Source organism: Delphinapterus leucas, chromosome 16 (assembly GCF_059928025.1).
Source record: "Delphinapterus leucas isolate spDelLeu-1000000601 "Yukka" chromosome 16, BTC_Dleu_Yukka2, whole genome shotgun sequence".
Lineage (NCBI taxonomy): Eukaryota > Metazoa > Chordata > Mammalia > Artiodactyla > Monodontidae > Delphinapterus > Delphinapterus leucas.
The window spans coordinates 28,314,142-28,333,583 of record NC_143144.1 but is presented as its reverse complement, the minus strand read 5'-3'; the positions used below and the strand labels follow the sequence as shown (position 1 = coordinate 28,333,583).

At 47.3% G+C, this 19,442-nt stretch overlaps 1 protein-coding gene across 12 annotated transcripts in view; it reads right to left on the bottom strand.

The window, feature by feature from the left end:
* The window catches only part of PLAU (plasminogen activator, urokinase), a 35,983-nt gene extending 16,890 nt beyond the window's left edge, over positions 1-19,093 (bottom strand). For 3 of the 12 annotated variants that reach the window (XR_016388072.1, XR_016388073.1, XM_089897715.1), the window contains exons 1-11: positions 18,843-19,088; positions 18,423-18,510; positions 17,917-17,950; positions 17,666-17,773; positions 17,172-17,346; positions 16,892-16,983; positions 16,476-16,689; positions 16,110-16,258; positions 15,337-15,477; positions 14,850-14,998; positions 4,447-4,551 (exon numbers count right to left, since the gene is read on the bottom strand). Coding sequence is in view for 8 of the 12 variants with exons in the window: in XM_089897715.1 (XP_089753841.1) it covers positions 4,447-4,551; positions 14,850-14,998; positions 15,337-15,477; positions 16,110-16,258; positions 16,476-16,689; positions 16,892-16,983; positions 17,172-17,346; positions 17,666-17,773; positions 17,917-17,950; positions 18,423-18,479 (1,224 nt within the window). In the remaining 4 variants the exon portion in view is untranslated. Of the gene's footprint in view, position 1; positions 4,552-7,842; positions 14,163-14,849; positions 14,999-15,336; positions 15,478-16,109; positions 16,259-16,475; positions 16,690-16,891; positions 16,984-17,171; positions 17,347-17,665; positions 17,774-17,916; positions 17,951-18,087; positions 18,138-18,422; positions 18,511-18,842 lie in introns of those variants that run through there. The other 9 variants (XM_089897718.1, XR_002647038.3, XR_004021776.2 and 6 more) reach the window with 9 other exon arrangements.
* Positions 19,094-19,442: the final 349 nt, after the last annotated feature.

Genomic DNA, 19,442 nt, shown 5'->3' with positions numbered 1-19,442 from the left:
AAAAAAAAAAAAAAGTTATCAAAGAAGAGTAAGAGAGAAAAGTAAGGCTCCCTTTCCTGTCCTCCAACCACCCACTTTCCCTTCCTAGAGACAACTACAGTACCATGCAACCTTCCAGAGATGTCCAACTATGCATTTTAAACAGAGTCTTTGTAATTTAACACTGTCAGGACTCCAGCCTGGGCAATAGGCAAGAGTCCTCCTGATTCCCCAAATCCCACTTTCCATACTCAAGAAAATTGTCTCATTGGGTGCAGGAAACACACTTCAGACTCTCCTCAAAGGCAGCAAGGTAGAAGTTGGGAAAATCTGGTAGATCCCAGCATGCCCACCACCCTCAAATCTCCTAAACTGTACAAACACACACACACACACACACACACACAAACACACATACACACAGTAAAAGCAGAAGTGTGGGGATGCTCTAGGGGACCTTCCCTGGTGCGGTCACCTGCAAAGCCCCACCCTCTCCCTTACTATCTTGAGAAATCTGAGTGAGGGGGAGGGCCAGGCCCAGCTTCAGGCTTCCTCCTCTCTCCCCAATAAGAGGAAGCGAAGTTCAATGCTTAGTCACTTCCCATTGGGTTGGGCTTTACCTGGGGGTCTGAGTCACACACAGGTGCCAGGGAGGGAAAGGTGCTGCCCAACATGACACAACTGCCTGCCCAGGAAGGAGATTAGCCGTTGGGGGTTGCAGGGACCACTACAAGTCTGATTGTGGATGCTAAGAACCCCTGCTCTTTGAGGGACTTTGGAGTCCCAGGCCAGGGGCAAGGCCTTAGGATAGAGAATCAAGAATCTGTGGCTTCTTTGCCTGTCTATGTTCCAGGCACTTGGTGGGCCCTCAGTAAATGTTATTTCCCTCCTCCTCTCTCTGAGTAGAGGAGAAAGTCCAGGTCCTGAGGAACACCAATAAACATGTGACTGACCAAACATCTCAGCCACACCAGGGGCTTCCTGGAGCCAGCCAGACATGACCAACCCAACCCTGGGAGAAGCTGGACTGCAGACTGGGGACCTTCACCTCTGCTTGACTTTCACTGTTCCTGAAGCAACTGTTTCCACTCCCATTAAGCTGTGCTAACTATAGTAGGCAAATAGTGGCCTCCCAAAGATGTCAACATCCTAATCCCTGGGACTTATGAATATGTTACCTTATATGGCAAAGGAGACTTTGCAGATATGATTAAGTTAAGGATCTTGAGATGGGGAGATTGTCCTGAATTATCCAGGTGGACCCAATATAATCACAAGGGTCCTTTAGAGGGAAACAGAAGGACCAGAGTGAGAGGAAGGGAGGTAATGAAGGAAGCAGAGGTCAGAGTGCTATGGGACCATGAGCCAAGGAATGTGGGCAGCCTTTAGAAGGTGGAAAAGGCAAGGAAAGAGATTCCACCTAGACCCTCCAGCCCTGCTGATTCATTTTGGACTTTTGACCTCTAGAACTGTAAGATAATACATTTGTATTATTCTAAGCTACTATATTTGTGGTCCTTTGTTATAGCAGAAATTGGAAACTAATGTAGATTTTGGTACCAAGAGTAGGGCACTGATGTAACAAATACCCCAGAAACTAAGTGGCTTTGGAATTGGGCAGTAGGCAGTGAATGGAAGAATTTTTAGAAGCATGATAGAAAAAGCCTAGGTTGTCTTGAACAGCCTGTTAGTAGAACTATGGATGTAAAAAACTCTACTGGTGAGGGATAAGAAGAAAGTGAAGAGCACAGTAGAGAAAACATATTGTTTTAGATAATATCTAAATCATAAACAGAATATTTGTAAAAATATGGACATTGAAGGTACAGCTGGTGAAGGCCTGGAAGTGAGGAATATTTTATTGGAAACTGAAGAGGGGGGTGTCTTTGTTATATAGTGGCAGAAACTTAGCTGAATTGTATCCTATAGTTTTATGGAAAGCAGAACTTGTGAGGAATGAACTTGGGTATTTAGCTTAGGAGATTTCCAAGCAAAGTGTTGAAGGTGAAATCTGATTTATGTTTGATCTTTATAGTAAAATGTGAGAGGAAAGAAGTAAACTGAGGGAAGAACTCTGAATAAAAAGGAACCAGGACTTAGTGGTCTGGGAAATTCTCACCCTATCCAGATTGGAAAAGACGTTATAATTAGCAGATTCACTCTCAGGAAACAATACTCTAGAGAGGAAGTCAAAGTTGTGGCTGGACGACCTTCTGCTAATACAAAAAGTCAGAGCATTTATTACTACAAAATGCTCTTACAATGGATTGGGCATGTTACTCATGGATCCCCACAACCATCTCAGCAGAATCCAGAGATAGAGATGGGATCATCCAAGAAAAATTTGTGGAGAAGACTTTTATCTAATGGAGTGAATGCCTATGACATATGTGAGAGACCCACAAGGTTCGTAAGAATTTTATATCAGTAGAAACACTTTGGACTGAAAGTGACAGAGAAAACAAAATGAAAGAAGATTATCAGACTCTCAACATTCCACAGGCAGGAAACAGGGTGATAAAAGTTCTTGCTGCAAACATAAGTTACCCTTCAGGTAAAAGGAAAAATGACTCTGAGAGAGGAGAGGCAACCCCAGAGGACAGAGCCTTGAGCCACAGAGGATTATTCTCAGTCCTTGAAACCTAAAGGAGTTTGCCCAGCAGTATTTTGACATTTCTTGGGACCAGTGACTTCTTTTTTCCTTCCATTTTCTCCCTTTTTGAATTAGAATGTCTATAACTATTATCCTATGCCTATTCCTAGAAGCAGATAACTTGTTTCTTGAGTTTCACAGGTTCACAGATGGAGAGAACATGGGTCTTAGGATGGATTATATCCAGTGCCTCACTCATACCTTATTTAAGAATATTTAGATGATGAAAGTTGGGGCTTTTGAGGTGATGAGATTTTAGGCTTTGAGTTCATGCTCTAATGGGTCGAGATTTGGGAGGATGTTGGAATGGGGGTGAGTGTATTTTGTATATGTGATGATTGTGAATCTTTGGGGGCCAGAGAGCGGACTGTTGTGGGCCAAATAATGACCCTCAAGAATATCCACATCCTAATCCCTGGAATCTATGACTATGTTAGTTTACATGAAAAAAGGGACTTTGCAGATGTGATTAAGTTATGATCTTGAGATGGGGAGATTATTCTAGATTATCTGGGTAGGACCGACATAATCACAATGTATAAGGGGATCTTTATAAGAGGGAAACAGGAGAGTTAGAGTGAGAGAGGGAGATGTGATGTCAGAAGCAAAGGTCAGAGTGATGTGGAGTCATGAGCTAAGGAATGTGGGTAGCCTCTAGAAGCTAGAAAAGGCAAGGAACTGGATTCTGCTCCCCTAGAATCTCCAGAAGGAATTCAGCCCTGCTGACCCATTTTGGATTTCTGACCTCCAGAATTGTAAAATAATGCCTTTATGTTATTTTAAGTCACTAAATTTGTGGTAATGTGTTACAGCAGCAGTAGAAAACGAATACACTAACCCTTTTCCTACACCAAGCTCCACACCACTCAAGCCAACCTACTCCCCCTCCCACCTGAGGCCCTTCCCACCGTTCTATCTCCTCCCTATTTCCAACTCGACATTTCTAACCTCCCCCACAGGATTCCAATTGTTTCTTTGGCACTCCTTCGCTTTCTCTTATTTCCTGATTCTTCCCAGATCTGCATCATCCTTTAACCTGATGGTTCTTAACCCTAACGATACATTAAAATCACTTGGGTGGGGGTGGGAGGGACGACTTGTATAAAATATTGAAGCCCCAACCCAGACCAATTAAATCAGACTCTCTGGAGGTGGGGTTCAGATATCAGGTCACTGTTAAAGCTCCCCAGGTGACTCTAACATGCATCCATCATTGAGAATGCCTGCTGACCTGTTGCTCCGGGGTTATCAAACTTTCACATGCATAAGAATCACCTGGAGAACTCTGAATGTGGCTGCCAGGTCCTCAGGTCCAGAGATTTGGGGTCAATACATCTGATACTCAGATCCTGCTTTTCTAACAAGCTCCCCAGAAGTGCAGATGCAGGTGGCATTTGTAACTTTGAGAGACATTTCCACAGCCTTCTGTCTGCTCCCTCCCCAGGAGACTCAGCTAACTGATAACATGAATTCCTTAGATCAGTGATTCTCAATCTTTGATGAATACCAGAATCACCTAGGGAGCTTGCTAAAAATACAGTTGCCCAGATACCAATCCAGTTTTGTTTAACCACGTTATGGTTAACAATCTCCCCAGGTGGTTCGTGTGCATACTGAAGTCTGAGAATCAATGCATTTGATGGGTGGTTCTCAAACTTGAGTATGTAAAAGAATCACCTGGAGGTCTTGTTAAAACACAGATTGCTGGGCCCCACCTCTAGAGTTGCTGATTCAGTAGGTTTGAGTGGGACCTGATAATTTTGCACTTCTAACATGTGCTAGGTGATCTGAAGTTGCTGATTTAAGGACCATACCTGGAGAGCCACTGCTTTAGATGGATGTTCTAAGCAAAGTGTTTCTCCCACCCCGTGCCTCTGTCCATCCTTCCTCCTCATTCTCTCAGCCATGAAGTAGTCCAGCTAAGGAGAGAGAAAGGGCCGAGGTAAGTGCCTGAGGGAGTCTTGATGTGATGGGGCTACAAGAAGGGGCTGTCAGAGCAGGACTTCTGGTAAGCTAACCATTGGGGCATCTGGCAGAAGTCTAATAGCCAGGGATGGTGGCCAAATTCCAGTGGAGAATAAAAGTGATCTGATCGATAGCTGTTAACTCCATATATATATATATATATATATATATATATATATATATATATATATATCCAGCTCCCCTGGGGCTCAAAAGCTTAGAGTTCCCTAGGCAGAGCCTCTCAGCCTGTGATGGAAAGAGGTATACAGGTGTAGTGAGCAGTAAGAGAAAATCTGAGGTAGGGGCTGACCCATGTCACCAGGCTAATCAGAGGGAAAGCCCAACTGGAGCTAGAGTCCTGTTCACCCATGGCACTGATGTCAGCTCTGGAAAGAGAGAGCTAAAGAGACTGCAGAGGGAGGATGAGAAGAGCCAGGTGAGAAAGGAAAGTCATTCCCTTTCCTTTATATTCAGAGGGAGTGAGAAAGTAAAGGCAATTGGCAGACCACAGAAAAGGGGGATGGAGGGATTGGGTTGAAAACACTAACAGCTAGAGTTCTTACAAAATCGACTTCACCTTCACACCCTGCATGCAGAACTTGGTTATGTGCCAAGTGTGTATGATCTTCCCGAACACCAGAAGTCATGTCTCAGTTCTAGGAAGCCATAAGGCAAACAGCTAGATACAGCGTCTGCTAATCCCCTTATACATACCACAGACCCATCTACCAGTTCACTGACAGTGCATCAGTGTGCTGACAGTGCACTGGGAGGTTTTGGAGAAATTCCTTAAGTCAGAACCATAGTCACAGGGCTGAACAGACCTGGGATGTTTAGGAAACAAGCGTCAACCCCCATAGGTTTGGATGACATCACCACTTGGTGATTATGGTGATGAGGATTTTTCCAATTGAGTGGACAGAGTCACATAGGCCATCAGCAGGTCTAGCTTGCCCTGTAGATACTGATCCTCAAAATTGCACCAGTAGTAACTCTAGTTCGGTCAACTACCTACTAGATATGGCTTTAGGGAAATCACTTACAGTGAAACCTCAGTTTCTCACCTGTAAAATTATGCAGTATCTTACTTATCCAAAGACAGGAGGCTAAACCAAATGATACGTCGTCCTTCTCCTCCTTTCACCCCATCCAGGCTCCAAGTCTATCCTATCCCGCCCAAATCTCCCATATCTGTACCCTCCCCTCCCACATCACTGCCACTGCCCTGGTTCAGACACTCTTCAGCTCCTACCTGGCTAATTGTACTAGTCTCTGAGCTGGTTTTCCCTGCCCATAGTCTCATCTAGGCCAAAGGATCTTCTTTTACTCAAATCTTTCACACTGCTGTCACATGCTCCAAACTTTCTAATGACTCCCCATAACAATAAAATGCAAAGTCCTTCATGTGGCAGGCAGGGTCCTCTAGGCCCTCAGGTTTCAGCTCTCGGCAATTCCTCCAGCCAAATTGCCTCTCTAACATTGGCCCTGTATAGCCCATCCACTTGAACTACATGCAGTTCCTTGAGGGCTCCATGCATTCTCCTTCCTCTTTACCTTTGCACATACTGTTTCCTGTACTCAGATTGTCATTTGTCCCTTCCATATTTGCCCTTTGAGACTCCACTGTTAGCCCACCATGCCTATCTCACACATCTTCCTCATAGCTATGCTCTCACTGTAGTCTGCTCACTTGCTTGTCTGTCCCTCACTTTACCTTTACCCCATTGAAGCTGAGACTGGGGCTTTCATCTCTACACCCAGTACACAGCACAGTGCCAGGCTCATGACCAACTCTCGATAAATGTTTGTTAAATGAATGAGTGAAATGAGTGAAGAATAAACCAATGAATCAGTGAATATCTTGAGTCCTCTCTCAGCCCCCAAACCTCACCAAACTGGCTGTAATGCCCTTCTTTTAGAAGTCCTTTTAGAAAATGTAAACTCTTTGGGCTGGTAGCATATTAAAGTTAATGAGTTATTTTAGACCTTAACTAGGTGGTCAGGCAGAACAAGGGCACCAAAAAAAAAAAAAAAAAAGCCTGAGGAAAAGAGGTATAAGGGCAATGGTGGGGAGGGCACCAGAGAGAAATTTCACCCCCATTTCCTTTTAAATGCAAATAATACTGTCTCATATGTACATATAGATTACAAGTAACTTTCACATACTTTATGATGCCTCAATCCAGAAAGGTAGGTTGGATGGGTGTTATTAACTACATTGTAAATAATCTCTCTCTTGGAGAGATTTGCAATACCACAGGAAATGGCTATGACAAAATATGACAAAAGCAAAGGACAAGATACAAAATTATGTATGGAGTGTGAACACAACTATGTAAAAAAGAAGCAGAGAAAAAATGGAAACATCAGAATGCATTCATTCAGTAAACATTTATTAAATATCTGCCATATTCTAGACATCATGCTTGATGCTGGGGATTTAGTGGTGATCAAAACACACTGTCAGGACTTCCCTGGTGGCGCAGTGGTTAAGAATCTCCCTGCCAATGCATGGGACACAGGTTCGATCCCTGGTCCAGGAAGATCCCATATGCTGCAGAGCAACTAAGCCCGTGCACCACAAACTACTGAGCCTGCGCTCTAGGGCCCGCAAGCCACAACTACTGAAGCCAGCGCACCTAGAGCCCACGCTCTGCAGCAAGAGAAGCCAAAGAGAAGCCACCGCAAGCCTGTGCACCACAATGAAAAGTAGCCCCCACTCGCCACAGCTAGAGAAAGCTGGAGCGCAGCAACAAAGACCCAATGCAGCCAAAAATAAGTAACTAATTTAAAAAACCAAAAAAACCCACACACTGTCCCTCATGGAAGTTACATTTTGGTGGGGAAAAGCAAACGTTAATCAAATAGTGATGCAGCAGAAGTAAAATTGCAATAGTGACAAGTGCATCAGAGAGGTGATACATAGTATAATGAGACTGTAGACAAAATAGTGAGACCTTCTATAGATAGAGGCAACCCAGGAAAGACTTCCTTGGCAAAGAGATCTCTGAAGCATGAGGAAGAACTTAAACAGTCAAAGAAAGTCCCACGCAGAAGGAACATGACTAACAAGGGCCCTGTGGTGAGAGAGGAACTGATGAGTAAGAGAATGGCTGAATAGGGCAAGCCTGGGAGAGGCTGGTGCCAGGTGGAGCTAAAGAGCAGGTAGGAGCTGGACCCTGCCCAAGCTAGCCAGCCAGGAGCAGTGGGAGTTATTAAGAGAGGTAGTCAATGGGGGAGGCCAGTTGGGAAGCTATTGTGGTGGTCTAGGCAAGAGTTGATGGTGGGATGGGCTCAGCTAATGGTGGTGGTGAAAACGGAGAGACATGGATGACCTCAAGAACTCTTAAACAGGGCTTCCCTGGTGGCGCAGTGGTTAAGAATCCTCCTGCCAATGCAGGGGACACGGGTTCGAGCCCTAGTCCGGGAAGGTCCCACCTGCCGCGGAGCAACTAGGCCCGTGAGCCACAACTGCTGAAGCCCATGCACCTGGAGCCCATGCTCCACAACAGAAGAGGCCACCACGATGAGAGGCTGCACACCGCTGCCAGGAATGGCCCCCGCTTGCCGCAACTAGAGAAAAGCCCACGCGCAGCAGCGAAGACCCAATGGGGCCAAAAATAAATAAATAAATAAAATAAATTTAAAGAACTCTTAGGCAAATTGCCAGGATTTGGAGATGGATGGGATGGTAGGGGGTGTGTGGTGAAAGGAGAGAAGCATCTGGATGACTTTTAGGTTTCTGGATGTGAATGGAAGTGGTGCCGTCACCCAAGACAGAGTGTAATGGACGAAGCCCATCGGGTTGGGACCTGAAGACAGGGCTGGTTCGGGGCAGGTTGAGTTTGAAGTGCCCTATATGTGAAAACCAAAAGAGGACGTCAAGTGGACAATGGAAAGTAAGGGTTTGGATCTCAGAGGAGAGGTCTGACTGGAGATAATCATTGTAAATCAACTGTTGATTGATGGTCATTTAAGCCTGGGTGTGAATAAGACTGTGTGGGAGAGAGTTTAGGGTGGGAAGAGGAGCTGGTCTAGGGTCTGGTCTTGGGGAACCCAATATTCAGGGCCAAGTAGAGAAGGTTGAGGTGGCAAAGGAGACCCAAGAAGCTAGAGATGTTAACAATGGCTGGGTGGGTGGAGGGGGGGTGAATTGGCAGATTGGGCTTGACATATATACACTACTACGTATAAAATAGGTAACAAATGAGAGCCTACTGTATAGTACAGGGAACTCTACTCAGTACTGTGTGGTGAACTAAATGGGAAGGACATCTAAAAAAGAGTGGATATATGTATACATATAACTGATTCACTTTGCTGCACAGCAGAAACTAACACAACCTTGTAAAGCAACTATACTCCAATAAAAATTAATTTTAAAAAATGGCAGTAGAATGCTATGGAAGCATTTTACTTTTATAGTTACTTTTACAACTGGGTGGAAATTTTTAGTTCAGAGAAAAAAAAACTTTTTATGCCTCTGTGACCTTAATTAACCTTCTAGATTTACTGCCTGAGGGCAAGAAGTGATATTCAAAATATTTAACTAGCAGGACTTCAGAGTACCAACACGTGGAAGGCAGCTGGAGGAGGGAAGGAATCTCAGAGGCCCCTCCTAGGGGCCCTCTGCCAGGCATTAACCCTGTGGTTGCTGGATTATGAAGAACTGGAAAGAGGCTGGGTGGCAGGGGACCATGTCAGGGGTGGGGTGTGTGTGGATCTTGGGACATCAGTGTTTTAGAGACTGAGAAGTACTGGCACCTGCTACTAAGTATCAGCCCTGCCTAAGGGTCCTCACCTGCTGGATCCCAGCAGCTCCTTACTCCCACCCCTACTCCATGCTTGCTCACTGCCCCTCCAACTCTTTTCTCTACCACAGCAGTTTATTCATCACTTCTTGAGAACACCTTGCTTTTCTTTTTATGCCTTCATTATCTTCCCTATCCCTGGAATGCCTTTCTCCTCCTTGTTTGGCAAATTTCTTTGCATCTTTGCAGGCCCAGGTAAAATATCACCTCCTCTGGGAAGTCTCCCTTGATTTGCCAAGGTAGAATTACTTACTTCCTCATCATTGTTCCACACATTTATACATACTTTTATTATAGCAAAAATATTACAATTTTTATCACATTAAATTGTGGTCATCGTTCTGTCTCCTTTGCAAAGTTGTGAGCTCCTTGAGGACTAGCACTATGTCCTATTCATTCCTGTATCCCCAGCATCTAAAACAGTGCCTGGTGTCAAGGTCCTTAAAAAAAAATTTCTTTTAAGGTTGTTGAATGACTCCCAATGGGACTGCAAGGTCGGAAGGGGGCCTAGACTATCTTTTCTCCCAATTTGCTACTTAAAACTCAGCATTAGTACTAATACATGCTGCAACATGGATGAAACTGGAAAACATGGTAGGGAGAGAAGTCAGTCACAAAAGACTAGGTGTTATATGATTCTATTTATATGAAATGTCCAGAACAGGCAAACTCATAGAGACAGAAAGTAGATTAGAGACTGAGGGGGTTGGGGAGAAAATCGGAGTGATTACTAATAGGTATGGGGTTTCTTTTTTTAAAATTTTATTGGATTATAGTTGATTTACAATGTTGTGTTAGTTTCAGGTGTACAGCAAAGTGATTCAATTATACATATACATATATTCATCCTTTTTCCAATTATTTTCTCATATAGGTTATCACAGAATATTGTGTAGAGTTCCCTGTGCTATACAGTAGGTCCTTGTTGTTTATCTATCTTATATATAGTAGTGTGTGTATGTTAATCCCAAGCTCCTGATTTATCCCTCTTCCCCGGTATGGGGTTTATTTTTGAGGTGGTGAAAATGTTCTAGAATTGATTGTGGTGATAGTTGCACAACTCTGTGAATATACTAAAAAATCATTGAGTTGCACACTTTAAACGGGTGAATTGTGTGGTATGTGATTTAGTATACCTCAGTAGTACTGTTATTTAAAGAACACCTCAGCAAACTCCTCTCACTGAGATTCAAAGGGCGGGCTCAAATGTCAGCAACTGGGGAGGAAGGTGGACAAACAGGGATGAGGGTGGAGGGGTGTATTCAGGGGTGTTGTTGTTGTGCAGGGTTGGCTTGGGAAAGGCAGAGCATGAGTGGAAATCAAGTTGAGTCCTGATAATAGAATGAGCCACAGACTATTTCAGAAGGAGGGGTTCTGGTGAAAACAAAAACCACTTCAATGAAATCAGGTTTCAACCAAAAAGGCTGAGGTTTGCTTGAGAAGGGTAAAGTTTTACTTTGAAACTGGTGGCTGAGTGTGATTTGCTTACTTGGCCTGGGAATCTTTTAAGAGGAAAGAATTATAATCTAGGCCAGGGTTGAAATTCGCATACACTTAGCCTCCCTGCACCCAGCATCCCTGAAGTAGGGAGCTTGAAAAGAGGGCTGCTAACCTTCCCTCAGGTTGGGCCCTGCTGAGAGTGCTGGGCCTGTGCACTCTGGAGCCAGCACTCTGCTACTTACCAGCCACATTGCCTTGGGCAAGTCACCTAATCTCTCTGTATCTCCATTTTCTCTGCTGTTAAATGGGGCTAAGGATGGCACCTTCCCCATAGGATTGTTATAAGGATTAAACCAGATAATAGGTGAAGAACTTAGTACAATGTCCAGCACTTAGGGAGCACTAGAAAAAGGCAGTCTCTAAAGTGAGTGACAGGGTTGTATCTGGAGCCTTGAAACTGGTTGCTGGAGAAGTGGCTGATTCCTGCTACCCCAGAGTGAGGTCTGTGACTGGGAAGAGGTAGCAGCTGGCTGGGGTCGGTCAGGTGGCTGGGAAATGGTCTGAAGATTGTTAGCAGTGCATTGCTCAACCCACCAGTAGGGCTCATACTTCCTGTTTTCAGTGTCTGTGAGCCCTGATGCTGGCGCTGTTCATGTTGGAACAAGATCTTTCTTGGCCCCTGCGGGGTATGCAGAGGCTGAGCAGCAACTCAGCCTGGGCTGGGCTCCTTAGCTTCACATCTTTGCCTTTTCTCTCCTAGCAGGTTTCATCTTCCACAAAATACACCTATGCAATCCTGGGGTAAAGAGGGGAAGGGGTTCCCATTCAATTCTACGAGAATTTACAGAGTTTTGTAATAGTAGCCACTGTTTTTGTGCCTTTACTAGGTGCCAGGATTATGGCTAAGAGATTTATGAACGCATGAATCGTTATAACAATCCTGGGAGGTAGATATCTCTTTTATACAGATGAGGAAACTGAGACACAAAAGGTTAAGAGTTTTTCCCAAGTCATACAGCTAGTATTTTAGAGCCAGGAATCTAGTCCAGGCCACCTGACTCCAAAATCCATGCTCCGAACATCATACTGAATGAAACATGCTAGATTATGGGGATTAAAAGCTGAATACTCTGGGTCCTTGCCCTCCAGGGGTCCATTGTCTAGGGATCCTCTGAACAGGAAGCCCAGGAGACCTTGTGCCCCCAAACCCCATTCAGAAATCTAACTGTTCATGCAGAGAACATATGCTGACCACGTCTTGAATTTTTGGGCCCTTCACATAATCTGGCCAATTGTCACCAATGTATCTCAATCAGGGCTGCATATCAGAAACACCTAGGGAATTTTTCTAAAATCACGAGCCCTGGCACCAGCCCTGACCTGAATCACAATCTCTGTGGGTAGAGCATAAACTATATATATATATATATATATATATATATATATATATATATATATATATATATTTTTTTTTTTAAGTTCACAGGTGACTTGGTTAAGAAACATGGCCAGAACTCACTAGCATAGCTTGGAAATTCCAAAATTTTGGCATCCAACTGTAACTCCTGAACTGCCTTCTACATCCAGTTCTTAAGAAGCTGATGTTTGGTTCAAAATATATGTACATGCCCATTAGGATATCACCCAGCTTTAGATTCTGAGCTCCCTGATATGAGGGATAGCAAAGGCTGGTCATGAGCTTCATTAACACACACTGAGGAAACTCAGCACCAGCCCCATGCACAAATGATGGGAAATTATGTCTTCTGTTTCCTGAATGCCACAGACTCAAGCTGGGCTGGGTTTGGGATCAGCAATTTTCACTCATGCACATGTCCCCCTTGGTTGAAGTCAGCCCAATGATTGTTGGGGTCAGAGTGAAGAGTATATGGTAGGATCACCGTGTAAAGTTGTACAAGATGTGCACTGCACAGAGGCATGAGGCTGAGGAGGGAACTAGGAGTTGACAAAGACTGCACACCATTTACCAAGCTGTGGACTTCTGGCTTGGGGCACATTTTTGTACCTTATGTGCTATGGAGGGTCTGTTCCACAAGTCTCCTAGCCTCTCCTCCCAAAGCCCCATTAAGTCCAGATATAGCCCCACAGGAAACTCTGGGGTGCATTCCACCATTGTCATTTTCTACTTTTTATCATCCCAACTCCCTCCCATACAAGCATGAGGGAAGAGCCAACATTTTCAGAAAAATCACATTTGATCAACCATACTTATTCAAAATTACAAAAATAGATATAAATAAAAATACCAGAATATAATTATTAAATATTCAGTGTACAGGAATGGTCCTCACCTCACTCAGTGAGGATTGGATGAACTCGGCGGGAAGGTCAGAAGGGATAACTGGCCAAGAATGGACATCTATGTGAAAGTGAGACTGGAAATTTAGTGCTGGTCACAGTGTGTGCCCCAGAATGGTACATTTATATGTATTATCACCTGGGAGACCCAAGAGGCCCCACAACCTCTCCAAACAGACCATTCTGTGTGATGTCACAGTCCATACAATTTGGGGAAGTATCTAGACTTGCAGTCAGACACAGAACACCAGCTCTTACACTGACACAGCCTGTGCAAAAGTGTGCCAACATACACACACGTATATAACATTTCCTGATACATTCATGGAATGTCAGAGCCCTTCCCTCAAGTCATTTAGTGTCCCTACTCTCCAAACCACTGTTCCTGCATTGGCCAAGCTCTCTCAAGAGACCTCAGTTCTGTTACACTTCCTAATTGGGAAATTATTCATTTCCCAACAGTGGGCCTCATGAATGGCCCACTGCCAGGGAGCTGGCTCTCCTTCCACCTATGCACAGGAGATACCATTTTTAACTCCAGGAAGCTTTAGTCCAGAAAACGACAATACCATTCTGGCTCAGGACCACCCTTCCATCCTGGCCAGGGGAGATCTGGGCGTCCAGCACCCAGACGTGTATCTGAGGGTGAAGCTACTGTCACTCACCCTGATGGGCAGCACAAGCAAAACCACCTCTGCAGAGCTCATCTTCCTCAGTCTCTTCGTTATATATAGCTGTGCAGATGGCCCTACTGCAAAAATGACGGTCACTGTGGGAGTGGGTGGTACCTGTCTGTTCCCTTGGTTCTCTGGGGGCCCTCAGAGGGCTAGGCCATTCTCCCCCCCAATGTGAGTGTGGATCCAGGGCAGGAAGCTTGAGACCCTTGTGTAGACGCCTGGCTTTTCCTTCATGGCACATTCACGGCCCCAGCTCACAATCCCAGTCAGAGTCATGAGGCCTTGGGTGAAGCAGACCAGCGGCCCCCCTGAGTCTCCCTGTTAAGCCAAGGAAACAAAAGGTGAGCCCTGGGAGAAGTGAGAAGGGGGCCATCTGATCCTACCACCCAATCATGCCCGAGAGAGAAGGGAGAGTTTCCTAGAGTCGAAGTCCTTGGTGACTCCCCATTTCCTACCACATCAAGTTTAAAAATCCCCTGCTTGGCTTTCGAAGTCCTGTTATCTACAGTTCCACCTACATTTTCAGACCCTACTTCTCCTTCCCATCCCAAAATATGCCGTGCTCATTCTCATTTTTGTATCTTGCAACTGAAATGCTCTCTTTTATTTCCTCTGCCTCCTCAAATTCCTATTGAGTCACATTCTCTCTGAAGTGCCCCCCTCAGTGACCATCTAGCTGGTTCTCACCTCCCTCTCCTAAACAGCTGATCATTTATAATTCACACCACACTCTGAGCACTGAATTGTGTTATTTTCTGTTGTTTTCTCTTTCTTAGGGTCTTAGTCCCTCTCCCTCCCTGAGTCTGAAGTGCCTACCATAGAGCCAGGCTCTTGACAAATGTTTGGTAAATACATAAGGACTGGTTTAAACCTTCTAAGACCTGAACCCCTGGTCCTGGCTTCTTGGGATTTTGACTGGAGAGAGGCTCCCCAAAGCTGGTAGGGACAGGCCCAGGAGCCCAGGGAGATCTAGGGGTGATGGAGAAAGATGCTTGGAACTCTCACCTGGCAGGAATCTGTTTCCCACTGTGGGTCAGCCGCACACAGCATTTTGCTGGTGACTTCAGTGCCATAGTAGTGGGGCTGCTGACACTCCTCGTGGGAAACCAGCTTCACAGCAGTCATTTTCAGCTGCTCTGGATAGATATAGTCAGCTAGATGGAGGAAACAGTGGGGAATGTACATTAAAATGTGTCTGTTGGGACTCTCTGCCAGGGAGGGGACCAAAAAGTGTCCCTACCAGGGAAAGCCCTTATTTTTTTCCACCCACATCTAAGTCTTTACCCCTCCTATAGTCCCTCATCCCTCACCCATTTAACTTTATGGCTCATCATTCCCTAAACAATGCTCCCCACTCCATCCCTGGACCCATCTGCTGCCTCCACAGTGCTCCCATCTCTACATCCACAGTCCTCTCTTGATCAAGCTGAGCTCACTTCCAGGTTGCAACACTCCCTCAGGACCCTCTCAGCCAAACCCAAATGTCACTTACAGGGATTCTCTTTTCCAAAGCCAGTAACCTCACAGCTTGTACCAAAACGGGCATCCCCATTCGCTGGGGGCAGGCAGATGACCTGTATGGACCGGGATGGCTGTGCACATTGGCCTGTGCTGGAACGGATCTTCAGCAAGGCTGGGGGAGCATGAAGGGGTCAGAGGGGAAAGATCACCACCTAGTCAGGTGGTCACTATCTCTCCCCTCCAAACCCTGAGGGAATGGCTGTCTATCCCTATGTCAGAGTCAGAGGTCATCCTGGGAGGTCTGCTGGTAGCTTGTCACCTGAAACAAGTCTCCCCTGTCCCATGCTTCAAGGGCTTTGTTCCAGCTGCTGACAAAGCCTTGGACAGCCAGGGCAACTGCATACAGCTGTATGAGTTTTTTTCCTGCAAAAAACAGCTCATAAAGCCCTGGCTGAGGTAGCTGGGCTGAAATCCCGCCCAATAATCTCTCCAAGTTCTATATCCTGGGACAGACAGAGGCTCCATCCAACAATGGAAGGAGCATCCCAGCCCAAGCTATATGCCCTATATGCCATCAGGGCCATTGCCACCCAGAAGAGGATACCTGTTTGGAAATTCAGGGACTCTACAGAGGAGCACCAGGCCCCTCATGTTTTCCACTCTGAACCCTTCCCCACCACTCCCTTGTTGTGTAAAGCAGGGTCTTCAAGTTCCCCTACAGCCCCAACTTCACACTTGGGTCTCTTCTCAGACCCCCATTCCCACAGCTATCATCATCACGGCAGATGAGGGTTTTCCACTCACCAATATCATTGTGGTGAGCAAGGGTGTCAGCACTGTAGTCCTCATGTAAGATGAGCTTTTGCACCTCAAACTGCATCTCGCCAGGCGTGATGGAGTTAAGCTTTGACCGACCCAGGTAGACAATGTAGTCCTCCTTCTTTTGGTATTCACTGTGGGAGGGGAGATCAGTCTGTCTGATCTTGTGAGATCCTGTCACTTCCCCCTCCCCACCACAGCGACCTCAGAGCATCACTTGTCCCCAAGGCCATGGGCCATATAGAGAGAGGCCAAGGGGGTAGAAATAAGGGGAATGTTTTGCTGGGAAGGAGGAAGGGATTTGTTTGGGGTAGGGCAGGAGGGTCAGGGAGAAGAGACAGAGGGACATACATGAAGCAGTGTGTGGCACTGACCACCCAGCAGGGACTGATGAGGCTGCCACCGCACACGTAGGTGACAGAGCCTGCACGGTGCCTCCTATAGATGGCTGCAAACCAAGGCTGGTTCTCGATGGTGGTGAATTCTCCCCCAACAATCTTAAAGCGGGGCCTCAGAGCCTTCTGGCCGCACTGTAACTTTTCTGGAGGAGAGAGGGCACTTTTTCCTGGAGGAGAAAGAAAGTGATATCTTGGGGAGGGAGGAAGGATAAAGTGTCCTTCTCCTGGTCCTCTGACCTCCCAGTTTTTCAGGGCCAGGTAGGCCTCCCTCCTGCAGGCCTCCCTCCTCATCCCTCCTGTGATGGAATAAGGGAAGAAATGAGTTTGTCCCCTTCCACCCACCATCATAAACAGGACAGTGACACTCACCAGAAGAGCAGCTGTGCACCATGCACTCCTGGACAATCTGCATTAGGCCAACGTGCACATAGCACCAGGGTCTCCTCTGATTGTCTGGGTTCCTGGCAACACAGAGGGGAGAAGGGTGCCATTCCAACCCAGAATGCCTTTTCTGTGTCCTCCCCTCCAGGGAAGACTCAACCAGAGGCCTTGATTTTCTCATGCTATGGCCAGCACTTGGCAAGCAGAAAAGATGGTAACGAGGGTTTCTGTGAGGCCATGAGGAGGGTCCTTGCTGCCCCCACCTCACCTGCAGTAATTGTGTTTCCCCAGTCCCAGCTGAAGGGCATCAGGTCTGTGGGCATGGTACGTTTTCAGAAGGATGGTGGGAGAGTTCCAGGCCAGGCAGGGCCGGCCACTGGTGTCAGTGTTGGCCTTCCCTCGGTAAGAGTGACCATTCCCCTGATAGCAGGTTTTCGATGTATCTATGGGAGGACGTGAGGATGAGAATATTAGAAAGAGAAGGAAGTTCAGACAGGCATTTTAGAGATCCTGTCAGGCCTCACATGATTTCAGTGAGGCAGAAGATACTAGAAAGGGTCTCCTTCCATCCCCACCTCACATTTGTGCAGCCTCAGCTTCATGAGATAGTGTGTGTTCATGTTTGACTGTGAATCACATGAGGATAAAGATGCCCCCCACTCTACCTCCTAAATCCTGCCTGCTCTTGCATCCCACCCATGTCTCCCTGCCCCCAAGTCTCTGGTGCCCCCTCCTCCCCAGTTGGAGTCAGGATCCCCATACCTATCTCACAGTGTTCCCCTTGGAATTTCTTTGGGCAGTTGCATCGTTGAATGTTGGAGAAGTACTTGTAGGACACACATTTCCCTCCATTCAGACAGCCACACTTCGCTGGAGAGCACAAAGATTGGGGGGTAAGCAAGGAGCATAGGCGGAGGCAAAGGGGGAGCCAGCAGGGACAGGGAGGGGCTGCCTCCTGAGGCTTTTCCAAGATATCTGTGCAACCAGATATTGTGCAAGGGGTGGATACTCACATGCACCAGACACTTGATGAAGTTCGTGGCTGCCCTGGAAGAGATGCAGGCGGGGGGAGAGATTGAAAGGAAAAGTTCACCAAAGGACCCATGTTCCTGGGACCCCAGGGTGAGGATAAACTGGCCCCAATCCCCAAACTCAGCCTTCCCTCCAGCTCCCTCTCTCCTTACCCTGTTCATGTCTAACTATCCCTCAAATGGAAGATCATCAGCTTCTAGCAGGGAGGAATGAATTGACTCAAGCAAGCTTCACAAATCAGATACCAGCAGGTTGGGGCAGTCCCTGTGGCTTCTTCCTCCGTTGGCGGAAAGTGCAAGCTCCCTTGGTTCTCAAGGCCCCAATGCCACACCTGTCCTATTTCCCGGGGAGGGTTTGGCCCTGCTGTTGATGGAATTCGGAGGACTCCAGCTTCCTATGCAGCCCCTTCCTTCCCCAGCGCTTTTCAGGGGTCTTGCAAGCCCTCTCCTCCCGCCGCCAAGAGTCAAAAGCAGGGAAGCCAACTCACCTCGGAGTCTCTCACGACCAGGGCGCAGAGGAGCAGGCATGCCAGCAGGAGTCTCATGGTGGTGAGGCTGGGGCTCTAGACAGCGGCTCTACAAGGGAAGGAGAAGTCAGGGGAAGAAGCGGAGGAGCGCACGAAGGCGGACCGGGTGGGTTACTGCAGTTCAGGGCTGGAGCCCCTAAGTCCTCTGCGGGAAGAGCCCGCGGTGACCAGGCTCCCCAGGCCCGGCCGTCTATCCTCTCTGGAGGCTCAGAGGTCGTGGCTCAGCCTGCACTGGTCCCCGCAGGGGAACACATGGGCACGGAGCGCGGTGACTCAGCGTGCAGCCGCAGCCGAGCCGGGGCAGCGAGTAAGGAGAAGTAAAGCCGGCAAGAGCTGGGTCGCCCGCATCCACCCTGCGCTCTTAGGGAGGTCCACACTTACCCGCACCTATGGCCGGAGGGGCGCAGGGCCGGAATAGCGGGGACTAGTGGACACTCTGATGCTCGGGCGGGCTCTAGGGCTCCAGTCTCCGCGCTGTGCTGCTAGCGGGCAGTGCTGGCTCTATATTAAGACTCGCCCTAGCCCTGGCCCCGCCCCAGCCCGGTATCGCCCCGTCCACTCCCTTCTCTCCCCTTCCCTGAGGACCCGCCGCGACTTGGACCCCGCAGGCTTCCACAACCTAAACTGTGAGAGGCAGCGCGGTCCCCACTGGAGGGGACGAACCAGGTCTGAACTGAGGTATGGAGAGACATCTAAATTCTCCGCCCCCTCCTCCCATTCACCTGGCCTGGGCCCCGCCCCCGTGCAGCACCCCCCCCATCCCCCCGATTTGCCAAAAAGAAAGGCGCTAGGGAGACACTCGCCTCCAGCTCTGATGCCTCTTCCCAGATCCCCTAAAGCTCTTCTCCACCCTCGGCCCCCAACTGCCTAGGACACTGATTCGGACCCTTGGGCTTAGAGGCATAGTCTGCTGGTTGTACAGCTGTGAAGTCTCTTTCTCAATGTGAAAATACACGTCGCTGAAACACACAAAAAAACGTG